We start from the raw sequence: 15,299 nt of genomic DNA on the forward strand, positions 1-15,299 counted from the left end.
CTTTATACCCAGTATGGCAACATAAGCTAAGTGAAACTTAAGTTTTATTTCTGGTTAGAATTATACCGACTCAGTGCAGAAATGCTAGTATCTCACTCTCATTGGATAAGTCTTACCAAATTTTGAGAAATCCAATTTATCAAATGAATTCTCTCAAAAAGGGTTTAACAATAAGAGGTAGATGAATGGAAATCCCTGGTCTACACTCATAAAATTAAGAACTGAGAAAGAAGAGGCAAAATATAATCTATGGCCTTAAAGACAAAAGAACAGACTGCGACAACATTTCATCCAATATCTCTGGTTTCTTGTTTGATTGTTCTCCTGAGTACTAGCTGCCTTTGGACACAGAACTGTCTGATGGAGTCAGAGACACACTCCTTGATAACCACAGAATACCCAAAAGGACAATCACCAGGGCAGAAATACCTAGAAGAAAACAAGCCAAAGGCAATCACAGAATCTTGGACTTGAATAACCACATGGTCATGTGAGGAACTGTCAATCCAACAAAAAACTCAATATTCACAAGACATATTTTCTACATATTTACTTACAAATCTAAAGGCAGAAAGACTAAGGGCCCTAGCAGTGAGGCATCAATGATCAGACTCGGTATAAGTGAATTAAAAAGTTTATTAGCCATAGAAAAAAACTGATTCCTCAAAATCAATTATTGATAAATCCCCTGTAAAACAGCAAGCTTACAGAAAATTTCTCTCATGAACAGATAGTCACTATACTTTTGGTCCAAGAAATGTTGGGTTTTTTCCTCCTTCTTCAGATGACAGATGGATGTAACTGAATCTACGAACGAGTGTACTTGCCCCAAATGTGCAACATAAATACAGAAGCGATGAACAGAAGACTCATAACCAATACTGGAACAGGGCCACTAGAAATAAGAAGAGAAAGCATGCTTACTTTTAGTAATAATATATTATTAGGTCTGCAATACTAAAGATTACCTAGGGGAAAAGTAGAGGTAGGGTGGGCAGCACTCAAGGTTCATCCAGAAACATTATTTATATCATTTAAAAAATTCCTAAAATTATTATTGTGGATATTTTGAGCATGTGATGATGGCATTGCAATTGTGTTTAGAAAGGACGAGCCCTTATCTTTTAGTAAAACATATCAAAATATATACAAATGAAATGATCTGATGTCTTGGAGACATTAATCTAATTTCAAGTATTTGTTGTATTCTCAAATAAAAAGAAAAGTCTTTCAGTGCAAATGATCCAATTACCAAACTTTTCTTTTTCAAATTAATATTTATTTAAAGACAACCTTCTGAATAAGACCTAGTATTTGCTAGCACACCAAGATGACTATAGTAAAAAATAATTTAATTGTATATTGTAAAATAACTAACAGTATAATTGGATTGTTTATAACACAAAGGATAAATGCTTAAGGTAATGGATACCCCACGCACCCTGATGTGATTATTACACATTGTATGTCTGTATCAAAATGCCTCACATAACCCATAAATATATACACCTGTATGCCCATAAAAATTAAAAGACAACCTTCTTGAGAAGGGTTTAAAATGAGTCCCCTGAAGAGCAAGGGGCTTCAAATGTTCTCTCTGAGGCTGGGTACAGTGTCTCAAGCCTATAATCACAGCACCTTGAGAGGCTGAGGCCAGGAGTTAGAAACCAGCCTGGGCAACACAGCGAGATTCTGCTTGTACAAAAAATTAGCCAGGCATGGTAGTGCACACCTGTAGTCCCAACTACTCAGGACTAATTAACTAATCCAAATTTATCCAATTTTGTCTCCTGGAGTAAAGATCACTTGAGCCCAGGAATTCAAGACTACAATGAACTATGATCACGCCATTGCACTCCAGCCTGGGTGACAGAGCAAAACCCTATCCCTAAAGGAGAAAAAAAAATTCTCTCTGAAATACTCAAACTACCTCCACCAAAGACCAAAAGGTTGGCAGTCAGGACATCCCCACCTCACATATCCCCAACCCCAAGAATTACTTCCTAGATATATTCTTATGTTATCATATAAGTCTCCAATATAAGAGGAAACGAGAATTCCAGGGAAGGTTTTGTAAACTAAATTTGTGATCCAAGTCAAGATGCTGGTTAAATTAAATAAAACTACTCCAAATTAATTCAATTTTGTCTTTTTTGTTTGTTTGTTTGTTTTTTTACCCAGATGGACAATATGCAAAGAGCATAGGACTTAATCAGAATATCCGGTTCCTCCTCTTGCTGTGTGTCTTTGAGCATGTTACTTTGCCTCTCTGAACCTGAGGTCCTCATCTACAAAATGGTAACATCTCTCACCTCCCTGGATTGCTGGGCAGATCAAATTAGACAACAGACATTGAAAAGTACCAAGTGCTATGTAAATGAGAGTTGCTGTTGTTATTTCTAAACCTCATCCACCAAGTTTAGTCAGGAAACAGTTGCAAGCAGTGGTGTTCTAGAACCTAACAGAAATCTGTGGGATCAGATCTATCACACAGTACCAGAAACCCTGAGCAAGGCATGGGGATAGGGGTCCCTGGATACCCATTTCCCATCACCTAACGAGCACTCCAAAGCCTAACAACTTGGAAAGTGGTATTATATGTTCACCCTCCTGAGTCTACTCACCACCCACCAAAGGCAAGGAGGCCAAGGAACTCCTGGTAACACAGCCTAACGGGAAAACCTCCATCAGGTTGTAATAGTATCAGCTTATGCCTTCAGGAGAACTTTGAAAAATCACCCAATTCCTATTCAAATGATTACTCCTATTTCTCAGTATGGGGCAAGAACACTAAATGAAGAGCAATTTCATCTAATTAAGCAGTTTTCCCTCCAGTTCTCCCTGTTCTCATCATTTATTTCGACATAGCACCATGAAGAACTTCCCTTCCCTTCCCTTCCCTCACTCATGAAGAGATGTCATTCCTGGCCCTACGCTGCCTAATCGGTTGATAAACAGGCAAACCAAACCCAGCCCGCCTGGCACAAATGAGGCTGTTGTGTACAGTAAATCCTGGCACAAATGAGGCTGCTGTGTACAGTAAATCTCATCAAAGCAAGCACCACTGGTGACAGAGACAGAGCGCTGCCACTGCTGCCCTGCTGCCACTGGACAGAAACACAAGGACTGTTCCTAAGACTTACACTTTGAGCCCAGGTGAATCTTCTGTGTAGAATCGCCACATCCCCCCGGTGCCTGCCGAGGTCGTGCGGCCTGCACTCCTTGTCCCACAGCTGGCATTTTTCCTGAAAGAAAGGAAAATGTTACAAATGGCCTTTTCTGGAAATTCTTAGAATAGCATTATAACATATGCTACCATTATTATACTGTTAAGGAACAAAAAAACACAAAAACAAAAAACTTTCTTTGCTAGACTCCACCCAAATTCCTGCTTTTACTCCTTTGATCATGAAAACCACAATGAACTAAGTGCCTACCTGATGCCAATGCACACAATAACCGTGAAAAGCAGTCACGATTTTTCCATTTTATAAATGAGGCAAATTGGTCTCAGAAAAAGTTAAGCAAAGTACCTAAGACCCTGCAGCCAACAGGTGGCTGAGCTGGGACGTGAACCTAGTTCTGACCCTGGAGCCCATCTGCATGCCCAAAACATCCAGCTGCCTCATATGGACAAAGCATTTCACTTTCTCCTCATGTGCATTTTTCACGAAGCCTCATAACAAATCCCTGTTTTAAAATGCCCTGAATCCATACAAGCTGATCTTAAAATGGCTACTTTAAAAGAGGTTTTTAAAATTAGTATATTTACTGCAAAGAGACAAAAACTTTAAGCTTTAATTACATCCAGGTCCCAAGAGAGAGTATGGGGCACTTTATAAAAAATTACTTTGTTATGTGTTGTCACTAGTTTTTTGTTTTTTTTGTTTTGTTTTGTTTTTTTGAGATGGAGTTTCACTCTGTCGCCCAGGCTGGAGTGCAGTAGTGCAATCTTGGCTCACTGCAACCTCCGCCTCCTGGGTTCAAGCGATTCTTCTGCCTCAGCCTCCTGAGTAGCTGGGATTACAGGCACGCACCACCACGCCCAGCTAATTTTTGTATTTTTAGTATAGACAGCTTTTTCACCATATTGGCCAGGCTGGTCTTGAACTCCTGACCTCATGATCCGCCCGCTACGGCCTCCCAAAGTGCTGGGATTACAGGCGCGAGCCATCGCACCTAGCCGTGTTTTCACTACTTTAATATAGTGACCACAGATCTTGCAGAGAGAGGTAGAATGTAAAAAAATGCAGAGAACACCCAACCAAAACGTGTCTCTCACAAGGGGATCAAGGCTTGTAAGATACACTATGTGACACACGCAGCCCTGGCAAACAGAAGCAGTCTGGCAGCACTTAGGACTCCGCTGACCAGGAATAGGCCCAAGGAATTCTTTCTCTCCTCTTTGGGAGAAGCCCTCAGTCACCGGAGAATCCGACTCAGCAACTACCCTTCCATGCAGTACTTCCCCAACCCCGGCTGTTCATCGCTTCCCATGTTGGAGTGATACAATATGGGGGTAAGCGGCAAGTGGCGAGAAGTCACAAGCAATCTTCTTCAGCTCATGTATCAACAACTCAGAAGTCCTACTAGGGAGGAGAGAGGGGAAGCCTGTCTCATTGCTGCCTGCACCATTCAGCATCAAATCCCGGTATACCCTCCCTCAAAATCTCCTTCCACTATCTACGGGCCGATGATTCTCGATTTTTGAAAAAGGGTAGGGCATATAGGGAAGAGAACAGAAGTGAAAACCCTACCCCTACCATCTCTTCTTGCTTTCCTCCCCATTCTGGTCCTCATGCCCACTTTACCCAACCATGGTCTTTACTCCACACTCTGAATGCAGGAAGCACCGTCTACAGCTCAGGGAGTCTGCCCTGCTACATGACAGAGTGGGAGAGTGCAGTCCTGGTTCTAACAGAAAGAGCTGTGATCATGCCCGAACTCTGAAAGCAATCAGTGTCAAACCATGAGTTGGGTCTATTGTACTACAAAGATTGTATTTCAGATACATTAATTATGGACTACGTGGTATCCTGGGAACTTAAAACTTCACTGTGTGACCATTTCTATGGGAAAACTGATTGTAAATGGCAAAACATAACTGTACAGGGATTTACAGAAAAATTCATGCCCTTAGAAAAGGTTTCACACACAGATACATGTCATTTCGTCTGTGGGGTATGCAGCTGAAATCTTCCTTCTTGTTCACTGAAAAGGATTTTAAGCTAGAAGATAAACTCAGTGTGAACATATTATAGTAAGTCATGGACTGAGCCAGGACTTGGACCCATGTACTTCCTACTATTCCCACAATCTCCCACCTCCAGTTCCTGACTTCAAAGTTTCCTGGAATTACAGGAGCCCCAGAGGAATCAGTCTGGCTTCTCTTAAGCTTTCTTATTTCTGCTGGCACATGGAACACAGAAGAGTATTTGAAAACCAGGGCCCCTAGAAATACTAAAGTGTACTCAAAATACCTCCCATTCCCTAGGGGAAGCTAGGTAAAGGTTAATAAAGCATACTTGAATCTCTCAAATTTGTATCTGGGGGCTATTTTACCCTTTCTTTCTGGTCACTGTATAACTGCCTCTCCCTTCTATACCTCAACACAATGGTTTTCATAACTAACCAGTTACACACTTTGTTCTAACATGGTGCTTCTGTCTGCTCCTCAAAGCCAAGCTTATTGACCTCAGAATCTTCATACTTACCCACTCTTTTTGCCTAGGAAGCCTACTCATCCCCAAACCATTGTGTGATTTGCTCTCTTGCTTCTTTCAGGTATCTACTCAGGTATTACCTACTGTGAACATCCTGTCTAAAACAACTACCTACCTTCACCCTATCCCCACCACTCTCTATCCCCCACCCAGCTTTATCTTCATAGCCTTTATTGCCTGAAATTACATTGTCTTATTTTCCTTGTTTTTGATCTCCCACAGTGGAATACAAGGTTCATGAGTCCAAACCTTGCCTATCTTGTTCACAGACCCATCTTCGGAGATGAAACAGCATTTGGCATGTAGTAGACCTCAATACCTTGACGTCTATACATTGGTGGCTATTCCGCCATCTTAATATCCCTGATTCCCATTAATCCTGCTAGAACAATATGTGGCGCTTCACACCTTTACAGTTTATAAAGCATTATTGCTCCGCACAGCAAGTTCGTTTTCATTGTATTTAGGAGAGCAAGAACACCAACTCCGGCCTGAGCTTAAACTTAATAACATTTCTCCTCCAAGGTAGTTATCTATTACCTCATCAAGCATGGAGAATGCAACTCTGCAGACAACATAATCCAAAGCACTATTATGAATCATTAACTTCCAATGTTTTCTCAAAGACTTATAAAGCAAGGACATTCTTACACAACCAATACTTACTACATTATACTTATGAAATGATACTTAATCACTACCAAAATTCTGGAAGGAAACACTGTCAGGTCTCTCAATCCATACAACCACGGTCTTTCTAGTTACACTCGCTCTATCACACTGAATCCTAAAAGATGACACACCAACACCCACAACTTGAAAAACTGCATCTGTCTTCAAATGTTTAAGTTCTCCATTTCACTTGTGCATCAGTTATTTCATTTTTACTATTAAATAAATAATTCCATTATCGTATGTACATTTGATAAATATGTGCTTTTTCCTTTATTTCCTTACAAATTCTCGGATGGCCAAACTTCCCTGCCACAGTATTACCAATTCTCATTAAGCAGAACCATTCCCAAGGAACCGCACCCACAGGGCATGTTTTCCATTCCTGCACAATCTCTGAAACCCAGGGTGGGAAGGGGACAGCACTCAAAGCCCATATAAGTTAAACCACAGCCTGATACACTCCTCTTGAACATCCCAGTGACAGGGAACTCACAATCATTCAGGATAATTTTACATTTCTGATAGTTCTATTAGAATTTCTTTGTTCTGATGTGAAATACTTCATGTAAGTTCAAATCATCAGTTTTAGATTTACCTATTGCAATCAACAAATGTCACATCCCTCTTCATATCCTTAAGAAGTTTCCATGCATGCGGTCAAGATCTTTTCCTTCCTAGATAAAACCCCACTAGCTCCTTCAAAAATCCCAAAACAACATGGTTGCTTGATTCCTTCCTGCAGTCATTATTTATTGTGTCATGCCTTATGGTGGGTGCTGGGGACAGAAATGACTTGAACAGGTTCTCTGTTAAAAGTCTAATGAAGGAGATAGACATGGAAACATCACTGGTCTTACAATGATATGAACAAAATGTTATGTGAGCAAAAGGGAAAACTAGTAGCTACTGCTGCTTACAGTCAGAGAAGGCCTCAAGAGGAAATAACCCCTGAGCTTAGTCTTGGAAAATAAATAGAAATTTGCCTTGAGGTGAGGGAGAAAGTTTGTGAATTCAGAAAACAGTAATGAGTTCATGAGTGCTGGATCATAGGACAGCAAAGAAAGATTAGGCTGAAGGCCGGGCGCGGTGGCTCACGCCTGTAATTCCAGCACTTTGGGAGACCGAGGTGGGAGGATTATGAGGTCAGGAGATCGAGACCATCCTGGCTAACACGGTGAAACCCCATCTCTACTAAAAATACAAAAAATTAGCCGGGCGTGGTGGCATGTGCCTGTAGTCCCAGCTACTCAGGAGGCTGAGGCAGGAGAATCGCTTGAACTCTGGAGGTGGAGGTTGCAGTGAGCCGAGATCATGCCTCTGATCTCCAGCCTGGGCGACAGAGTGAGACTCCGTCTCAAAAAAAAAAAAAAAAAAAAAAGGTTAGGGTGAAATGACCACTAAGAGCTTTGGTATCCCCCGGCTTTTTTTTTTTTTTTTTTTTTTTTTTTTTTTTTTTTTAGTTCAGCAACAAGAAAGTAACAGAAACTACGCAGAAGAGTAACAGCAGAGTGAACGATGGATTGGAAAGGAAACAGGCTGAGGAGAAAGGTTAAGTAGCAAATGCAGGGCAGTAGGAAGGGAGAAGGAAAGAGCTTATGAGAAGGCTTTCAAGTACAGTTTAAAGTCTGGCATATGACTGGATAGACAGAGAGCATAAGAAAAATTCAAGATGACGCTGACGTTTCTGGCTCCGAGTAAATGAGTGTACAACAGTGCCATATGGAAGTAAGGAGATATAATTGAGAGTGAGAGAGCTGAGCTGAAAAGAGACTAAGTTTTGTGTAGGACGAGTTATCTGTAGGACAGATTGCTTATGGGGCCTCCAGATGGAAATATGACTGCAAACCTCAGGTCCAGAGATACCAGTTTAATGACATCGGTTTTCTCAAAGTTATCTCTGACTCTATTCCAGTTTGTTAACTTTCCTTTTTTAAGAGTGGTGCCCTAAACTGAGCAACGAGAAGAAAATGTCGCCTTCCTCCCAAAAGGCCTTTACTCCCATGGCCACGTCACTAGAAGCTCATTTTGCCCCTGTCAATCTTCATATACTAGGGTCTCCACCCCAGAACCAGCGAGTTCCTGGGTCCTATCTCCGACTCTGCAATCGAACGAACTGCAGGGTTCCTTACCTCTGCCGGACAGTGGATCCCGCCGCCCGGGCGGCCACGGCTTTGCTGGGAGAGCGCCCTGAGGATCCCACGTTAGTACCACTGGGGGTCGGACCAGGCTGTAGCGGGAGACAAGTAGACAGACGGGTGAGCGCGGCCCCCAAAACCCCGGCCTAGACACCCGCACCCGAGACTGGGGGAAGCAAGGGAGCTGCAGAGGAAAGGCACGGCGCAAAGCAGGAGGAGTCAGGGCTCCTGGAAGAGGCGGAGATCATGGAAGGGCCGCCATACCATGCTGGAGATACCGGTGGCAAGCAGCTGATGCGGACGGAAGGAAAGTTGCGGAGACGCCGAAGGACCGGCAGCTGGCGAGACTGGCTCAGGCCCCGCCCCCGGACTTGCAGGCAAGGTCCTCGCTGACTCCAGGGACGCCTGGGTCGTCTCAAGATATGCCTGTAGATAGTCTGCTACAGATAACTTAGTTACCTGCTGTGTGGGAAGTAGATACCTCCAGCCTCCTTCCTTTGGATCACAACGTCCTTCATAGAGTCCAATCCCTACCGAAGGAAAAATATAACCAGGGTCAGACAAGCTATTTCTCAGGCAGTTACTAGGCTCTCACAGATTTGCGCTGATGTGGCCTAACTGACGCACGTACGGCAGGGCGGGGTCGGCCCGCAGTGGCCAGCTGGGAGCTAAGGGGTGGAGCTTGCGCAGAAGACGCCTCAGGGTGCGGGGAGCAGTTGCGGCTCTAGGGCAATGGCGGAAGAGCAGGCCCGGCAACGGGACCTGGTTCCCAAGCCGTCGGTGCTGTTCCTGCACCCAGACCTCGGCGTAGGAGGCGCTGAGCGTCTGGTGTTGGACGCGGCGTTGGCGCTGCAGGCGCGCGGGTGTAACGTGAAGATCTGGACAGCGCACTACGACCCGGGCCACTGCTTCGCCGAGAGCCGCGAACTACCGGTGCACTGTGCCGGAGACTGGCTGCCGCGCGGCCTGGGCTGGGGCGGCCGCGGCGCCGCCATCTGCGCCTACGTGCGCATGGTCTTCCTGGCGCTCTACGTGCTGTTCCTCGCCGACGAGGAGTTCGACGTGGTAGTGTGCGACCAGGTGAGGCGGCCGCGGGGCCGGCTGCGCCAGTGCGGACCTCGCCGTGGAGGGCGGCCGCGGGCATGACCCCTGAGAGAGGACCTTGCCTGTCTGCGGTTTGGAAAGATCGGAACTGACCTGGAGAAGTCAGGGCTGGGAGCGAGCCTGTGGTCCCCTAACTTTAGTGTTAGAGATTTTTAAAAGTTGCAGATTGCTAGGGTTCCACCCTGCAGGAAGTTTTCATCCAGGAGCCATGAGGTGGGGCCCAGAAATCTGCATTTTAATTCGGTCATAGGGTGATTTGGATGCAGCTAGTCCTTGGGGCTCGCTGTGAGAAACGCTGTTATTCGAAGTCAGCTTCAGTCACCTTTTACTAATGAGTAACTCGCGTGTTGTCTTACCTCTTATCTGTTATTTTTGTTGACTCTCCTTTCAGGCCATTTGCATCCCGCTGTCCTTGTGTTCGGAGCCAGGCCACACCGTCCTCAGCAGTGTCATGTGTTAAAAACGCCAAGCTGAATATATCATACTCCTATTAAAACTTGTACATGGCTCCCCATTGGTTTTTGGAAAAAAGTTCAAGCTTTTTACCTTGGTCAATAATGTCCACCTGGATCTGCCCTGTAGCTATTCTCGACTCTTTCCTTTATGCATTTTTCCCATCCTAAAAAAGATGACTTTAAAAAGTAACATTTACTCGACTAAACATTTACTCGACTAAAAAAATAGAAGGATGTAACCTAAAAGCCCCATCCTATTCTACTCCCTGAAGATAGCCACCGTTAAGTTTCTCTTGTATTTTTTCAGAAGTTGTGGTGACACCAGCCTGTCTCTTTTCGTAGGCATATCTTTTTATTGGTACATAATTGGTATTATGACATACCTACTCTTAGGCATCTTCCTTCTTTTTCAACAAAAATTTATTTATTTATTTATTTAGAGACAGAGTTGTTCTGTCTTCCAGGCTGGAGTGCAATGGCGCGATCTCGGCTCACTGCAACCTCCTCCTCCGGAGTAGCTGGGATTACAGCTGCGCGCCCTATGCCCGGCTAATTTTTTTCTATTTTTAGTAGAGATGGGGTTTCACCATGTTGGCCAGGCTGGTCTCGAACTCCTTACCTCGTGATCCGCCCACTTCGGCCTCTCAAAGTGCTGGGATTACAAGCATGAGCCACCGTGCCCAGCCGGGACATTCTTATGTATCAATATTAGAGATTCACTTCATTCTTCATAGTGGCCAGAAAATCCACTTTTGTTTAAGTGTGTCATAATTAAACATTCTTCTTAAAGGACACTAATGCTGTGACTAGTTTTTTTGTGAATACATCAGTGTTATTATGAACATCCTTTTACTTCTTTTTTTTTTATTTTTTTGTACTTCTGCAAATACGTCCTTTGAGGAAATTCCTAAAGTTGGTGTGTCTAAAAGTTGTTAATTTTAAATATTAACAGCTACTGCCAAGTTTATCTACCAAAGAGGCCGTGTCACTTTACTGCCCAACAATATATGATCCATGCTTTTGTCTGCCTTGGATATTAAAATTAACCATTTTAATCTTTGCCAAACTGATAGGTGCAAATGGCATCACATTTGTATTTGTGTTTCTTTAATTGTGACTCCTGAGTGAGTTTTCATCATCCTTGTTTGCATGGAAGCTTTCTTTTTAAGTAATATGGACATTTACCAAACATCCTGCATGTGTCAGTAGGCATGAGGCAGCTGAGACTATAGTGGGTAGAGGAAAAATATTGACTTGGAAATAGGCATCCTGGATTCAAGTTCTGTTATCTACTGCTTTAATTAAGTGGCTTTGAATAAATTGCACGTTATGCCTAAAGTTACCTTCTTCAGGTGTTAAGTTAGCTGAGACTAAAATGACTTGTAAAGATGACCCAACAAGAAAGTCTGTAGTAATGCCAGCATATAGTTCATGCTCAATGATGACTAGCTTTAATATTTATTGAGCACATACTGTGTGCTAAACTCCATGTGTTTTGCATATATCAGTGCATTTAGTCATCACAAAAATTATGGGTTTTTTGAACTATAATTGTCACCATGTTACAGAAGAGGAAACTAAGGCCCAGAGTGGGTAAATTACTTGATCGTGGCCACACAATTAGTAGAGCTGAGATTCAAACCCTGGCAGTCTTGAATCTAGAGCTTGTGCTCTCAACTACTGTAGTTCATTCATTCATTTCCTTAGGAGGAGAAAGATGTAGAGCAGCACTGTTCAGTATGGTAGCCACTAGCCACATGTGGCTGTTGAGCACTTGAAATGTGGCTAGTCTAAACTGAGATGCGCTAAAGTTAAAATACAAACTGATTTTGAAGATTTAACGTGAAATATATGTATATATAAAGTATCTCATTAATACTGTTTAGTATTGATTACATTTTGAAATGATAATGTTTTGGGTAAATAATATGTTAAAATGAGTTTCACCCTTGAAAACATTTTTAATATTACTAGATTTCTATTAGACAGCACTATTCAAGAGGAAACCACTGGACTTGAAGCTTTAAATATTTAGCACACATCTAGCAAACGTCTCTAGCCTTCTGTACATCAGGCATATGGTACTGGCTGAGAGTCTTGGGGAACAAAACAGAAGTAGACATTTCCTATGAGGAGCCCACAGACTAGCATGCAGGGTGGGTGTCTGTGTTTTTGGTTTGGTGGAAGTTGAGTTGACCACTTTCTCTGCTGTTGATTTTTGCTTTGGCTAGGTGTCCGCCTGTATTCCAGTGTTCAGGCTGGCTAGACGGCGGAAGAAGATCCTGTTTTACTGTCACTTCCCAGATCTGCTTCTCACCAAGAGAGATTCTTTTCTTAAACGGCTATACAGGGCACTGATTGACTGGATAGAGGAATACACCACAGGCATGGCAGACTGCATCTTAGTCAACAGCCAGTTCACTGCTGCTGTTTTTAAGAAAACATTCAAGTCCCTGTCTCACATAGACCCTGATGTCCTCTATCCATCTCTAAATGTCACCAGCTTTGACTCAGTTGTTCCTGAAAAGCTTGATGACCTAGTCCCCAAGGGGAAAAAATTCCTGCTGCTCTCTATCAACAGATACGAAAGGAAGAAAAATCTGACTTTGGCATTGGAAGCCCTAGTACAGCTGCGTGGAAGATTGACATCCCAAGATTGGGAGAGGGTTCATCTGATCATGGCAGGTGGTTATGATGAGAGAGTCCTGGAGAATGTGGAACATTACCAGGAATTGAAGAAAATGGTCCAACAGTCTGACCTTGGCCAGTATGTGACCTTCTTGAGGTCTTTCTCAGACAAACAGAAAATCTCCCTCCTCCACAGCTGCACGTGTGTGCTTTACACACCAAGCAATGAGCACTTTGGCATTGTCCCTCTGGAAGCCATGTACATGCAGTGCCCAGTCATTGCTGTTAATTCAGGGGGACCCTTGGAGTCCATTGACCACAGTGTCACAGGGTTTCTGTGTGAGCCTGACCCGGTGCACTTCTCAGAAGCAATAGAAAAGTTCATCCGTGAACCAACCTTAAAAGCCACAATGGGCCTGGCTGGAAGAGCCAGGGTGAAGGAAAAATTTTCCCCTGAAGCATTTACGGAACAGCTCTACCAATATGTTACCAAACTGCTGGTATAATCAGATTCTTTTTAAGATCTTTATGCTGTGTTCATTAATGTCATTTTTATGGATTGTGGACCCAGTTTTGAAACCAAAAAGAAACCTAGAATCTAATGCAGAAGAGATCTTTTAAAAAATAAACTTGAGTCTTGAATCTGAGCCACTTTCCTATATACCACACCTCCTTGTCCACTTTTCAGAAAAACAATGTCTCTTATGCTATAATCATTCCAAATTTTGCCAGTGTTAAGTTACAAATGTATAATTCCATGTTCAGCAGAGTATTTTAATTATATTTTCTTGGGATTATTGCTCTTCTGTCTATAAATTTTGAATGATACTGTGCCTTAATTGGTTTTGATAGTTTAAGTGTGTATCATCAAATTTGATTAATTTGGCTTCATAGTATAATGAGAACAGGGCTACTGTAGTTCCCATCCACTGAAGTGTTCACTGTCATCTGTTAGGGAATTTTTGTTCGTCATGTCTTTGCCCAGATCCGTAGCGAGAGTGCTCTGTATTTTTTTAAGATAATTTGTATTTTTGCACACTGAGATGTAATAAAAGATGTTTATCATGAAAAAGAAACAATATTAGATTTTGGTCTCTATAATCTATTTTGGTATTGTTATGAACATGGATATGACAACCAAACTGGAAATCAGCACACTAGGGTAAAGTGAATACTGAAGAATATTGTCACACATGTGTTGTGCACCTTGTTTAGGGCTTATTTCTTAATATCATCCAGGTCATTAGTTTTGTTAATATTTGTGTTGTCTTGACCAAGCTCCTACTAAGTACAGGACACAAATGTTTTTTTATCTTCCAAGGCCTGGCTCAAATGCCACTGCTGCAAAGCTTTCTTTGACTTTCTGGCCACCCCCCAAACCAGAAGTGATCTTCCCCCTCCATATACTCTAGCCTTTTCGTGACACTGATCTTTTCATGACACTAACTTATAGTTCACTGTTTACCTGTTGGTGTAACAGCAAATTATAAATAGTAGTTTTCAACATACTTCTAAGGCTAAATTCATTTCCAAGAGTAGCAAAGCTTACTAGCCAAAGGCTCCACATTTATCAACTCTTAAAAGCTAGACTTGAGAGCCTCATAGCCTATATGATTTTGAGTAAATGAATCTCTGTACCTCAGCTTCTTCATCTGCAAAGTGAGATAATTGTACTATTCTACTTTCCTCATAGTGCGGTTGTAACAGAGTGTGATAATAATTACAAAGTACTTAATACTTGGCATGTAGTATATATATTAGCTATTAGTATTTTGCAATTTGGGGATATTGAAAATTAGAAGTTGCATGTTGGTTCATGCTGCACTACCATATTGTTCTTTTGGGGCTCTTCAATGGGTGAAATTCCATTTTACAGTTTATCATGTACATCTGTGTCACAGGAGTATTTTGGCAAAATGATTCTGTACCAAAAAGGAGTACTATAAAATGAGGGTGCCAAATATATTGAGTCTTTTATGGGATTAAAAGTTCTGTCACATTCCATTTTCTTTGGCATCAAGAAAGCTTACCATGTAGTACAAAAGGTATGATTTGGTTCATGTGTTTCTGAGAAATGGAGCCTTTCCAGGAAGCCTGGTGGCTCTTATCATGGAGTTTAGCACGGTTAGACTTGGCCACATTGTGACCTATAACATGGTGCTTACCTTACTAAGCAGCACTAAACATTTGCATATTTGGGCCGGGCGCGGTGGCTCAACCCTGTAATCCCAGCACTTTGGGAGGCCGAGGCGGGTGGATCACGAGGTCAGGAGATCGAGACCATCCTGGCTAACATGGTGAAACCCCGTCTCTACTAAAAAAATACAAAAAACTAGCCGGGCGTGGTGGCGGGCGCCTGTAGTCCCAGCTACTCGGAGGCTGAGGCGGGAGAATGGCGTAAACCCGGGAGGCGGAGCTTGCAGTGAGCCGAGATCGCGCCACTGCACTCCAGCCTGGGTGACACAGCGAGACTCCGTCTCAAAAAAAAAAAAAAAAAAAAAAAAATTTGCATATTTGACCATTTTTATGCAGGTCCTTCCAAATGGACTACGTGGATCCATGGACCCTGATTTTAGCTT

At 42.7% G+C, this 15,299-nt stretch overlaps 2 protein-coding genes across 3 annotated transcripts; one reads left to right on the forward strand and one right to left on the reverse strand.

Moving 5' to 3' along the window:
* Nucleotides 1-616: 616 nt before the first annotated feature.
* On the reverse strand, nucleotides 617-8,894 carry SEC61B (Sec61 translocon beta subunit). Of its 2 annotated transcripts, none has more exons than XM_025360607.1 (4): nucleotides 8,798-8,894; nucleotides 8,528-8,625; nucleotides 3,144-3,245; nucleotides 617-895 (listed from the first exon to the last, which is right to left on the reverse strand). In XM_025360607.1, the coding sequence occupies exons 1-4, from the start codon at nucleotides 8,798-8,800 to the stop codon at nucleotides 808-810; spliced, it is 291 nt and encodes a 96-aa protein (XP_025216392.1). In that variant the 5' UTR covers nucleotides 8,801-8,894; the 3' UTR covers nucleotides 617-807. The 2 variants fall into 2 exon arrangements, with proteins under 2 accessions (XP_025216392.1, XP_025216393.1); XM_025360608.1 differs by having other exon boundaries at nucleotides 8,793-8,893.
* Nucleotides 8,895-9,154: 260 nt separating this feature from the next.
* ALG2 (ALG2, alpha-1,3/1,6-mannosyltransferase) lies at nucleotides 9,155-14,702 on the forward strand. Its single transcript, XM_025360124.1, has 2 exons — nucleotides 9,155-9,613; nucleotides 12,324-14,702. The coding sequence occupies exons 1-2, from the start codon at nucleotides 9,266-9,268 to the stop codon at nucleotides 13,224-13,226; spliced, it is 1,251 nt and encodes a 416-aa protein (XP_025215909.1). The 5' UTR covers nucleotides 9,155-9,265; the 3' UTR covers nucleotides 13,227-14,702.
* Nucleotides 14,703-15,299: the final 597 nt, after the last annotated feature.

The sequence above is a fragment of the Theropithecus gelada genome, chromosome 15 (assembly GCF_003255815.1).
Source record: "Theropithecus gelada isolate Dixy chromosome 15, Tgel_1.0, whole genome shotgun sequence".
Classification (NCBI taxonomy): domain Eukaryota; kingdom Metazoa; phylum Chordata; class Mammalia; order Primates; family Cercopithecidae; genus Theropithecus; species Theropithecus gelada.

Coding starts and splice junctions, on each gene's coding strand:
- SEC61B (XM_025360607.1), bottom strand. Junction 3,246..8,527: donor GGATCCACTGTCCGGCAGAG/GTAAGGAACCCT, acceptor CCTTTCTTTCAG/GAAAAATGCCAGCTGTGGGA. Junction 896..3,143: donor GATTCACCTGGGCTCAAAGT/GTAAGTCTTAGG, acceptor TCTTATTTCTAG/TGGCCCTGTTCCAGTATTGG.
- ALG2 (XM_025360124.1), top strand. CDS start 9,266: ATGGCGGAAGAGCAGGCCCGGCAACGGGACCTGGTTCCCAAGCCGTCG. Junction 9,614..12,323: donor ACGTGGTAGTGTGCGACCAG/GTGAGGCGGCCG, acceptor TGCTTTGGCTAG/GTGTCCGCCTGTATTCCAGT.